Source organism: Centrocercus urophasianus, unplaced genomic scaffold, assembly GCF_019232065.1.
Source record: "Centrocercus urophasianus isolate 14NV4802_14NV808 unplaced genomic scaffold, USGS_Curo_1.0 seq_24, whole genome shotgun sequence".
Classification (NCBI taxonomy): Eukaryota; Metazoa; Chordata; class Aves; order Galliformes; family Phasianidae; genus Centrocercus; species Centrocercus urophasianus.
In genome coordinates, this window is record NW_024884800.1 from 12,579,336 (window position 1) to 12,591,635 (window position 12,300).

The window sequence follows — 12,300 nt, forward strand, 5'->3', positions numbered from 1 at the left end:
AAAAAAACCCCCCACACACAACCCATAGCCAAAGGGGATGCCAGTGAGGTGTGGCTTGCATTTAAATATCCAATATGTCAATGTAAGGGGAGTGTGTACGTATATAAGTGCGGTGTACATCCGAGCGCGGGACACATCCAGGATGGGAGGCGCGGGCAGCGCGGCGCAGGGCCGGGGCCGGCAGCGCGGGGCCGGGCGGCAGCAGCCCGCGCCCTGAGGGCCGCTCGGCGCTCGGAGGCCGCTCCGCGGGGCCGGCCCTGGCCGCGGCCCCATGGCCGAGGTGGGCGGCTTCCTGGGCGCGCTGGACCCCGACCTGCACGGCTTCCCCCCCGCGCTGGGCGGGCTGCCCCTCGCCGACTCGCCCGGCTTCCTCAACGAGCGCCTGGGGCAGATCGAGGGGCGGCTGCAGCGGGGCTCCCCCACCGACTTCGCGCACCTCAAAGGCATCCTGCGGCGGCGGCAGCTCTACTGCCGCACCGGCTTCCACCTGGAGATCTTCCCCAACGGCACGGTGCACGGCACCCGGCAGGACCACAGCCGCTTCGGTAAGGGCGCGGCGCGGCGGCAGGTGCCGGCCCGGCAGGTGCCCGCTCGCTGTTCGGGGCGCTGGAACCGGCCTTTCCCTGGCTGTGCGGGCGCTTTTATTTCCTGTTTGCTGCCCTCCCGGCGTTCAGCCCTTCCGCAGGTGCGAGGAACGTGCCTTAGGAAAGAGGGAAAAAAAAGGCGGAGGGGGGTGCACGGGGTGTGCAGCCGAGCTCTAGCCGTGCCGCTGAAGGTAGCAGCAAAAGAAAGGAGGGAGCACATCGGAAAATGAAATTCCTGGCTTTTTCTTTCTTTCTTTCATTCCTTCTTTCTTTTTCCACCTTTCTTTTGGCCACCGCAGATATCTATGAGCTAATGTGATTTCCCCCCCGTGCATAAATCTCATTAGAAGCGTCTCCCCCCGAAGCAGGCAGGGATCAGCTGGCTGGGTTGGTGTCAGAGCTTGGTTCTGGGAGGCTGTTGGAAAGGAGAGGGGAAGCTGAAGGGGACAAATGCTTAGGGGGCCTCTGAAAGGAGAAGATGGAGCAACAGGCAGAGCACTGCGGATTTACCTTACTGTCTGGGATAAAGCTGGAAGACTTCCGAGTCCGTATCAGTGTCACACAAGAGTAGGGATCTTTAATGAGACCATATGTAATCTTCCAAAAATGCATCCCAAGCCACAAGCGAAGGAGTACAGTTTGAGCACAGCTGAGAAAAATTCCCGCTATTTCAGCATCTAGTGCAGGTGTCTGGGTAAGCCATCAACAAGTCCCATGCCAGTGATCTCAGCTTTGTTGTCAACAGGTTGCAAGAAGTGTTCGCGAGACTTGTTACAGTTTTCAAGCGATTTAACTCCTTGCTGAAGGGAATTCTTTTTTTGACTTTAATGTTTGCAATCAGTCCTCTCTGATTCTTCAGCAACACTACTGCTGATGCTGCAGTTGTTGTTAGTTTAAGGCAGGTTTTTGGAACAATTGGAAAAGCTTATCTGCGAACTGTGCTTTTCCATAAACACCAGGTGTGTGTGTGTGTAGCGTGTCCTTGCCTAAATCAACAAGAAAGTCATAACCTGCAGGTCAGAGTAAGGTACTAATAGGCTCATGGGGCAAGTGTTCTTTAATTACCCCCGAAAGACACATATCTTTGACCTTTTAAAAGAAACTGAAAGCAAACCCATGGCATCTGTTTGCTTTTTAGTTTAATCTGCCACGTAGCCTTTATATCAGTTCTTTTTACCTATCTCTATACAGTAAACTGTTTCAGATGGCAGTGCTTCTCTCAGTTCCATTTCTTTAAAAGCTGAAAGCATTTCCAAACAAACTTTGGAAAAATGCATTAAACGGGCTAAAACTTTTCATGAATTTTGCGCACTTAAGCTTAAGTCACACAGTGTGTTCAATAAATTGAAACACTGGCATTCCCTAAGTGTTTTAGCAGTCAGCATCCAGCTACGTAAACTAGACCAGACTTCAGATATAAAATATTATAGTTTTCTGCTTCAGGGTTTTCCCAAAGGCAGTGTAAAATAAATAGTTATTTGTTGTAATTGCATGACAAAGCCCCAAAGGATTAGACTGGAATCCTCATGTTCAGATAAAGTTGGACTGAACCTCGCTTCAGCAGAGACTCAAAGCAATAACGTATTGGCACACAGTGTTCACCATCTGCGTTCAGTAGCCATGAATATTTAAATTCCAATGTTACTGGTATGGTTCATATTAGGATGTCATGTATCAATGCATTCCTAAATTTTGCGTGCAGCAGTCAGAAAGCAGTAACTTATTGCAGAAATAGGCAGCCTGCATGATTCTGGGGAACTACAGAACTATGGGTAGAGAAGTTTTCAGGGTAGCAGTTTAAAGCTGCCTGAAGTCTAGGGGCACCTGGGGAAATAGAAATCCATTGTGCTGGCTTGGTGGATCTGGCACACGTGGCTGGAAGGTGCTCCCAGATCACATCAGCATATTACTCATCCATGCTTGTTCCACAGATGGCTCCTTGGGATGCCACAGTAAAGGCACGTATCCAGCTGCAGATGGGATGTAGGTGGGAACTGGACTTTGTATCCCCATCTCTGAGTGCTGGAAAGCATTCAGGAAAAGGACAGACAGTAACTGCACCCTCCCATGCACAGCCAGCTCTGAAGTTACCAGACTTCCAGAGAAGTCTTCCAGAAAGGAAAAGAATGAGCCAAAGCCCTGGTAATGCAGAATAGAGGGACGGATTCATTTGTACCTCAGATTTCAAGGCATACACTCATGGGGCACAGGAAAACTAGCAGCAGCATCTACCCACAATGCCTGAGCAATCACAGTAACCACTGCCTCTCATCTGTCGATTGGAGCTTTTTGATGTCACACCTGTCTTCTGGAATGTGACACTTTATACTAGCAAAAATATAGATTCATACGAGAACTCAGCGTGCAGCTTATTTTTCCTAGAAGAAGCTTAGTGCAGAGTGAAGCCCTCCAGGACCATTGGAAGAAAGCTCTTTTAGATTGAGTGCCCAAATGAGTTCTCTGAACTGGAAGTTCCATCTAAGCCATTCCAGAAAAAAAAGGGAGGCATTTTTAAAACCATGTCTGTTCTCACTGCATCTGCTAGTGACCTTCCTGTATAAGGAAATAAAGGATGGTCAAAGGCTGGAGAGGGTTTGGACTGACATTGACAGCCCTATGAGAAGAATCCTGAGAAGAAAAGTGAGATAAATTCTGCAGGGAAATCTCTGCCACCAGGAAGCACTCGTTTTCTGCCTTGTGTCTGTTTTACACCAGCACTCAACAGGTGACTCCAACAGCGCTACTCTTCACTACAAGTGAAGGGAAACAGCCTCGAGTTTGTACTGGAGACTGATAAAGGGAGAAAAACAAAGCTCTCCTTGGGTACAAATCCGGTAACAGACCCGTAACAGAGTCTCTTAGAAAAGCCAGCGAAACCTCCGGAGAAGGTTTTGCAGTAGATTTTGACATTCAGACTCTTGTGCACCTGTTATGAACAGTTGTTGAGGTTTTTTAGCCAAAGCTTTGAGTTTGTAGACATTAATACAACATCTGAGGTTGTTTCTGTAGCCCCACTCATCAATATAGTTGTGTGTGAAGAGACAGGTGCAAGGAGCTGAATTGTTCTTTGAGGGATAGTTTATAGTAATGCGAGAGCGTGGGTCTGGCTGCGACAGCGCTTGGGAGATTATGGAGTGCTTTGGTGTTAAATGAATCCAGTTGGAGTCTTAATCAAATCTCTCCGAATATCATCTAGAAAGACTCAAAGAACAAGCAGGATGAATAATCAAAGCATAAAAAATGAGGCGAGTCCTGGGGGAAGGGAAAAAGAGAAAGGGAGGAAAAAAAGTTTAAAAGGAGAGGTCTGCCACCAAGACGCTGCTACAATTCGAAAGAAAATTCTCCATCTGGCCCCAATGGCTGCTCCGTGTGTTACTGCAGATCACATGTAGGAAGCTGCAATTTTGCCTAGTAATTGGAGTGAGTTAAGGACAGGGTGGATATCTGCCCACATTTTTTCAGCCTTCGCTCTATCTCCTGACTTCTGTGGGTTTAAGATACGTTCTTAATGCTATTTCAACATAGTTATCTTCAGCGCACATCTTTCAGTACCGCTCTGAGATCAGAAAAAGGGAGTATTACAAGTGATGTTGTCAGAAGAGATCGTCACAGGCCCACCTTGAAGAAATCTCTTTCACAAGAACGGCAAGCACTGACCTCATCTGCTCCAGATGAGAGGTGTCTCCCCCACTCAGAGAGGGGGGTCAGTGCTGCTCCTGGGTTGCCCATACCAAGTCAGTGGATTCCTGGGTTCAGGTGCCACAGACAAGCACGCTGGTGGGTATGCTCACAAAAAGCGATCTGTTTTCCTTCCTTAATCATCCCTCTGTTCCTGAACAGGATGAGGAACATTTTCCTGCTTCCTAGGCATGAGAGAAGGTAAATTTTAAAAAAGAAAAAAACAGTTTTGCTGAGAACGACATTTCTGCCTATCTACAGCTCTCCAGATACCAGATATTTTTCACTTGATCATTGACTTGTCAGCAGCCTGGGAAACAGTCTGTTTCTAGGTGTCCCTGTGGTCCTTTCCCCCATATTAGTTTTTACTTTATTCTTCTGGATAATGATACCACTATTCAAAAAGAGGGGAGTGAAGTTATCATTATTCAGAAGCAGCAGCTGACATCATGTCTGTAGTACAGGTGGAACATGGAAGTGTACAGCAGCTCGGTAACCTGCTTCATGTTTCAGGAGTGGTGGGTAGCGGAAGCAGATGAAAACTTTCATTCTGCACATCTTCCCTCCCGTGTAGACCATGCTTCTCAGACATGGATACCCAAAGCCAGATGCAATATGAGCAGAGCCAGATCCTGGTTTGCCTGCCTGGCTTGTGAAGGCACTGCCTGCTCCTGGCAAAGAGTCCCCAGGGGAGAAGGAAAAGGAAAGAGTCAGCTCTCCAGAAAGCCAATAATTCTGGATCCTGCTGGAGAGGCTTGAAGAAAACAGAGGACATTTGTGAAGACTGTGCTTGCTTTCTGCTTCAAAGGATCAAATAGGCAATGCATTGATCACCACAAGCCCGAAGGAGGACAGGTTATCCTGCTCTCAGTGTGGCTGAGCATGCATTTCAGCTGGGAAAATTTCTGCACTGACCTAAAAAGCATTTTCTGTTTGTTTCCCTGCTTATTTCAAGGAATTCCAGTTCTTAAGTCCATATTTTGTCCCACTGTGCAGCACCTGCTGGCTGCAGGGAGTGCTGGATCAGACATGCAAACTGAAGAGTAGTAGGCAAGGCAAAAGGAGGACAGAAGGCCTGACAAGAGGCAGAAAGAGGAATTCTTGCCCCTAGCATGGCAGCCAGAATCTGCCTGACAATCTGCTCTGCGCAAAGGTGTCCATCGGCAGGGATCTGCCCTATATTTAGGTGGTGACACGGTTACCCTCTGAAAGTCACCACATCCTCACCTGACCAAGCAGAAGATACATTTCCAAAGCTGAGAGCTGACTGCTGCTGAAGTCAGCCGGCTCAGGTGGCTGTGTGTCATGAGGTGATTTTAGACCAAGGCATACATTTAAGAGGATCAGGAGGTAACCTGATCGGAGCAGTAAGGGGCAATTGCTCAGGACTGGGCATTTTGGGAGCTATATTAAGACACCTGGAGCCAAGCTAAAGGTTAGAGCAACTTTGTCCTCTTCAATGGAGGAGACATCTCTCCTGTTCATTAGACGTGCCTGGGGCTTCTCTGAAGTTTCAATAGAGCAGACGTGGGGCGGGGGGCGGGGGCAGGTTCATGGGGCTGGGGAGGACGTTTCCAGCCAAAAAGATGCCTGGGAGGAAGAACCAGCAGCTCCCCAGCACCGAAGCTGCAAAAGGTGCCTTTCAACCCCTGTGTATGTGAAATTTGGCTTTACCCGTGACATCTGTACACATTTGGGGATAGCAAGTAGCTCACCGGAGCTGCAGGAACAGGGAAGCCCTCACAGACACCTCTTCAGTGCCTGTTTCCTTATTACTATTGTAATGATTACTTTAAAGTCTGTGGGACTGTCTTGTCTTACCAGAAGCCCAGCGGGGACAAGGGTCACTTTGCTTTTGTTGGAGAAATCCAAAACACTAATCAGGCAAGCACAAATGTCTGTCTTTTTTGTGTATGTGACAAAAACAATAGGTGAGCAGTCCTTTTCTCGTTAGGAAAGGTTAATTCCTCTTCAAAAAACCAAGTTCATGATGCTGGGGAGAAATGGATTAAAAACTTACCAGACTACATGCATGTAGGAGTGTAGATTTAACAACTGTGCAGTTATGAATAAAGCAGGGTCTTTGAGACGCTTTATAGCTGGAAAAGCTGTTTTGTGTTTGTCAGCTGGGCCTTGTGTGGGTTTTATCATCTGTGTGATTTGCTTTGCTGTTCTGTTTCAGGGATTTTGGAGTTCATCAGCCTGGCGGTGGGGCTGGTTAGTATCCGTGGAGTGGATTCAGGACTCTACCTCGGCATGAACGAGAGAGGCGAGCTGTATGGGTCGGTAAGTTTAAGGTCTTGTGAATGCAACTCTGTGTAAGAGACGCAGCAATATGGGCTGTGAGGCTTCACTGGTGTCACAAGCTGTGCCTGTCCCAGGCCTCTGATGCCCTTGGGATGCCGCGTGCTTCCGTCTCACCCTGTTATTGTGTCAGTGACAGCTGTGATGTATGGGGGTCACAGGGAGGGGGACACACGCTGTGATGGTCCATGCTGTGGTGCAGCCCCTGAAGCCCTGCACACAGGCACCATTTGGGGCAGTGCCTGGAATGCTGTGGGGTTCGCTGTGGTTCAGCCTTTCAAAAACAGGACAGGAATGGTCAATTAAAGCTGGGTATTTGGAAATTTTGCATAAAACTAGGTGCTGATGGTGTGGTTTCATGATTAACATCAGCTTTATTGTCCACATGATAGGGATCTGCATGTATCTGCAGATCTGACATTTATATTATAGCTCTCTAATGGAAGCTGGAAGTGCGGTCTGAGTGTTGTTTTTGTTATAACATTCTGTACAACCCCTTCTGGGAGTCTGGGGGAGTTTCTCATAACTATCTGGAAGTGCCCTTTCAAGACTACAGTTTTCTGTGTTTTGCCAAAAGCCACATGTAAACTTCTTGTTAGTTTCATTCAACACAAGCTCCTTAATACCTATAAAATCTTCCCTAGCATCACCTATAGGATACTCTGCCTCATTCGGGACTGCTGTAAGATACACAAAGCAGAAATACCCTGCTTCCAATCCAGGCTTAGAGGGGAAGTTTGTTTGTCATTTGCTTCCTTGACTTGGGATATGCCTTAGAGCTGGGATTCCCTGCTCTGGCAAGCAGCTCATGCTACTATAGAACCAGAAGAAATACACTTTGCTGCTTTTCTGCCCAACATTAGAGAATTTGTATTGGCCTTTATCCACCCTAAGCTAGTCCCAGAAAGAGTGCATCTGCTGGGGCTTTGCTGGGTGAAAGAAACAGCTGCATGCAGAGCAAGCACTGTGCAAAAGTGGGCCAGTGCTGCAGGGAAGGGGAGCTCTGCTGGCATTATAGTCAGAATGTCGCATCTTACTAGCTACATTTAATTAACCTAAAGGTTAATTTAATTCTAATTATTTAACTCAGTTCAATATAAAATAATTATTTTTAGCTAGCTAGAAGGATTCACTTCTATTTTGAAAACTTAGTTGCATTCTAGGTAGTTTTCACTAGTGTAAATTTTCTGTTTGAAAACTTTGTGTGTTTTTAGTCCAGATGCCCAGCACTTCTACTCCAACCCATCACACACATGTGGGTTTTTTTAAAAAGTGTCTTTCAAGATCACAGCACTGTGCTGGGTGAAGATACAGATTTTTAAGGGTGGATCACAGTGAATTTAAAGTGAAATAAAATAAACCACTTTTAAGCCAAAGTGGAAGGCACGTACTTCCTCTAACCAAGTCAGATTAATCTCAAGGTGTAGAAATTGAAACCTGTGTACTGTGCATATAGAGAAGCCTTCAGATAAACTCTGCATAGAGAACAGTAACAATAAACCAGGAGTTACTGTCATCTTTTCTTCTCCCATTTCCATCTACTGAGATTGCTGCAGTCCCCTTTGCTACTTTTGAGACACAGGTGCTGAATTTTATATGAGAGAATCAAGGACTAGCATGGATTGTTAACCCTTCTTTATCCACTTCACTACTTTAATAACATCTACCCTAAATAAAAAGTAAGTGCAAGACAGATAAAAAGTCACCAGGATTCCATAAAACAGCACAAATATTTTAAACCACACTTCAGAAATCAGAGCTCAACCTACAACCACACAGCAGGACCACTGTTCAGTTGCACTGTTATACTGCAAGGTTGTTCAGTAGCTTCTGGAATTGCATCTTTTTAACTCATGCCTGCCAAAAATGAGGGAACAAACTTGCTTTTATCCTTTGCTTTCAAGCCCTGCAGTTCTGATCATGAACCAACAAACAGAGTTAATTAAAAATGAGGACCTGTCTTAATGCTGCATCATAGAAATAACAAAAATAGAATTTTACAGCACAGGAATTCTGGAAGCAGAATTGGCCTTAAGATGTAATTATGGGAGCTCTGTCATTGCATCTTGCACATGAAACGCACCAGGCAGTCGCATTAGCATTACAATGGGATTTTAGGAGGCTGCAGTGGAATGGTATTTATAAGATTTCAGCCAAGTTCACTTTTTCCTTCCATGCCCACTTTGCATGCCCTGCGTGCTGAATTAGCAGTGTCAAACACCAGTGCTGCTCCTATGGGGACAAAGCTCCCCAGTACCCACGTCCCAGCCTTTCTGTTACACGGACACCAACTGAAGAAGTGCTAGGAGAGCACATCCTGCAGTCACCTCAGACTCTGAAAACATTTCATGCCACCACAGTTCCACCAAGCAACCCCAGAGAAGCAGGCACCACACGGGGATAAGGCAGCAGCATTGCTCTTTGTCAGGCAGCAGCTTCCCATGTGTGCTGAGTAGGTGCCATTCTGGGAGAAGGGGGGTAAGCCACATTCATTCATAGGTCTGGGAAGAGAAACCTGCAGTTCCCCAGATCTCAGGTGATGAGAGCTGTGGGGTTGGCTCTTGGAGGACTCACATGTTACCTCAGGGTTGATTTAATTAGCAGCAAAACATTCAAAACAGGTTCTGAGTGCAGGTGAGCTCCTGTATCTTATTACAAAACGTCTACTGCAGGCAATAAAATTTACTTAGCACTTAGTACAGCACAGATAAGACACATTCCCTACCTAAATAGTTTACTGTGTGGGTACAGTGTTTGTAATATTAGAACATCCTACGTCTGCAGACTGCCTTTCATCTGGAAGGCCTCCAGAGCCCCTCCCAGGCCATCACATAGGGGACACCGGGTCCTCACTGGAGCACAGCCCCAGAGCTGGCATGGAGGGAGCGAGAGGAGCCCACGTGGCATCTGGGTGGTGGGCAGTGCCTGAAAGCCATCACGTGCTGCTGTTCTCTGGGTGAGGGTCAGAGGGGCTGTGGCTGTGTGACAGCCGTGGCACCCATCCCTGCGCCCAGCATGGGCTGCCTCAGCCGCGCACTGGCTCTGTGCCGCTGCTGGCACGCGCTCATCGCATCACCTATCGCCGCCGTAAATCTTCCCAGGTTAGGCATCCAGACCTCCCCGAGTCTTGTTATGGCCTCACATCACAGCTATCTGCTGCTTCAGAAGATGAAAGGCCTGAGGAATGCTTTCATTCATGTTACAGTGTGTATTATTTTATTATGTGCCTTGAACTTTCAAAGTGGCACTCGCCGCTGTTTAAATCATTCCAATGCAGCGCAGTCTGCTCCTGCCAGGAGGTGCCCCTTCCACAGAGCACATTTGCTGCATGCAGCTCTGCGTGGGCACCCCCTGCACAGCACACAAATGCTGCCGGTCCCACAGCAGTCTCCACATTTACACCCCATTGCAGACACCTGGCTGCCATGCTCAGAGTTTTGCAGCAGCCTTGTGTTGTTTCTAACGGCAAGCCTTTGCAAAATACACTTTCTCCTTCCATCTCCTTCCTCCTCCTCCTTCAGAGGCCTTTGAGTCCAGGCACGTGCCAGTTTCTAGCTCTCACCCACAGGAATCATCCCTGGCAGCACAGTCTCCATTCTCAGGGCAGCCAGCAGCAGGTAGCTAAGAAAACCATAGAATAATAAAATGGAAGAAATAGCAAGATTTTTTCTTTTTTTTTTTTGACACATATCTTTTTCTTCTCCCACCTCTGCCCCAACGCAGAAGAAGCTCACAAGGGAATGTGTTTTCCGAGAGCAGTTTGAAGAGAACTGGTACAACACGTACGCCTCCACGCTCTACAAGCACGCGGACTCGGAGAGGCATTACTACGTGGCTCTGAACAAGGACGGCTCCCCCCGCGAGGGGTACAGGACTAAGAGACATCAGAAATTCACTCACTTTTTACCAAGGCCCGTGGACCCTGCTAAAATACCTGCAATGTACAGAGACCTCTTCCACTACAGGTGATGTTTCCTGCAGCTGCCCTATCGATGTACATACTTGGGCTCCCAAGCTTTTTCCCAGAGCACTATATTAATAGTCATTCCATCATTCCTGTAAATGTAGATGACATAGGAAAGCACTTACGTTGAATCCAGACACTGCTGTTCCTCCTTGTTTCACATGTATATCAAACCTGGGTTATTTATGGGGGTGGGGATAGGGGAAGGGAGGGAACCCTACGTATAATCTTTCATTTTTGTTCACTTTCTTTACTTGGTGGCTGTAAGAGAGGCCAAATAGTCAGTGTTATGGTTGCTTAAAAGAACAAACAGGCAAGCAAACTTGTTAACCAGGGAAAAAAATAAACCAACTAGAATTCAAGGGAAGGAAAACTAAAGACCACAGAACTGCTCCAGATGCCTCTGATAAGCTCGGGATGGTTTCTGGCTAAGAAGCAGCCTTTCAGAAGGCACCCTGCTGCAGCAGCCCAGCAGCTTGCTACATGGATGATACTACGTGGACTGGTCCTGGTGTGTGGGGTTTTTCCTGCTGTTGGGGTGGGAATGGGGTGAGGAACATTATTCAGATGTAAGCATGGATACTGTGCATAGGGACAAAACTATTTATAAAATGTATATGATATTTATTTTATATATTTATTTATTTCAAAATAATTTTATTTTTAATGAAAGATGCTATGACCGGATTTTCATCAGGAAGAATAAGGTCCTACTGAAACAGGAAAAAAAAAGAGTTTTAAGAGCTTATTGGCAATAAAATTGTCTTTATATTGTAGATTTCTTGCTAGCCCTTTTTTTTTTTTGGCACTCCATAACCCAGTATTTTCTGATTGATATGAACACCATCTACAGAAAGGCTTTGGATGGTAAAGATAAATTTTATAAACTGGTACAAGGGCAACATCAAAAGTGCAGCTGGAACGGAGCTGGTAAGCGTGAGCCCACTGGAATGAGTGGCTGGACATCCAACAAACCCTGGAACTGCAGATCCGGTCCTCTGAGGCAGCAGGGACAAAAGATGTCCTCAGGCCAAGCACCAGCACAGTGCAGCCCACGAAGACCCAGATGGGATTGCTCAGGAGCTCGCCTCACTGCTGCGCAGAAAGGAACCTCGCTGGCACAGCCAGCGCCCTCACGTCCTTGCTGGGGTTGTCCTTACCACAGCTTCATTTCTCACACCGCAGTTTCTCAGCCTCCACTTTGCAAAGCCGTTTGGGTGAAACTTCAGCCTCTTCAGCTCTACTCCCCACGTTCCCAGAAGGAACAATCCGGCTTCTTCATAGCCCACGTACCGCTAGCAAGGCGGCCGCTCTGGGGCCCGGCGCTCCTGGCCACCTTCTGTCCTCTCTGCCACCTCCCATGTCCCCGCTGCAGCATTTGCTACCCAACGTCCCAGCCGGTGCCGCAGCTGTCACAGACAACAGTCTGCAGATTGCAATGAAAAGATTAAAGGAGCTTTACCTTGAATGATCTAGACATGGAGGAATTTAATCCCGTGTTTGAAATAAAAAATGTTTATTTACCTTTTTCCTCTGAGTCATTGCTGAAACATCTAATCCTCAGCAGCCATGTCAGGAGCACGATCGTTCACAAAAAGTGTCCTAAAGTGTACTTTTGACCTTAGCAAAGGGAAAACTCAGCTCTCCAGCTTCACTTTGCAGCCTTTCTGCCACCATCCTGGCAGCACCGTCTGCATCCTGCTGGTGCTCCTGGCTGTCTGGGGAGGCAAATCCCAGAGGGGCCACTGAGGGAGGGGGCAATGACCCTGC

The 12,300-nt window shown here is 47.3% G+C and overlaps 1 protein-coding gene across 1 annotated transcript; it reads left to right on the forward strand.

Moving 5' to 3' along the window:
- Positions 1 to 271: 271 nt before the first annotated feature.
- On the forward strand, positions 272 to 10,712 carry FGF16 (fibroblast growth factor 16). Its single transcript, XM_042824813.1, has 3 exons — positions 272 to 545; positions 6,445 to 6,548; positions 10,290 to 10,712. The coding sequence occupies exons 1-3, from the start codon at positions 272 to 274 to the stop codon at positions 10,533 to 10,535; spliced, it is 624 nt and encodes a 207-aa protein (XP_042680747.1). The 3' UTR covers positions 10,536 to 10,712.
- Positions 10,713 to 12,300: the final 1,588 nt, after the last annotated feature.

Coding starts and splice junctions, on each gene's coding strand:
- FGF16 (XM_042824813.1), top strand. CDS start 272: ATGGCCGAGGTGGGCGGCTTCCTGGGCGCGCTGGACCCCGACCTGCAC. Junction 546..6,444: donor GCAGGACCACAGCCGCTTCG/GTAAGGGCGCGG, acceptor GTTCTGTTTCAG/GGATTTTGGAGTTCATCAGC. Junction 6,549..10,289: donor GAGGCGAGCTGTATGGGTCG/GTAAGTTTAAGG, acceptor GCCCCAACGCAG/AAGAAGCTCACAAGGGAATG.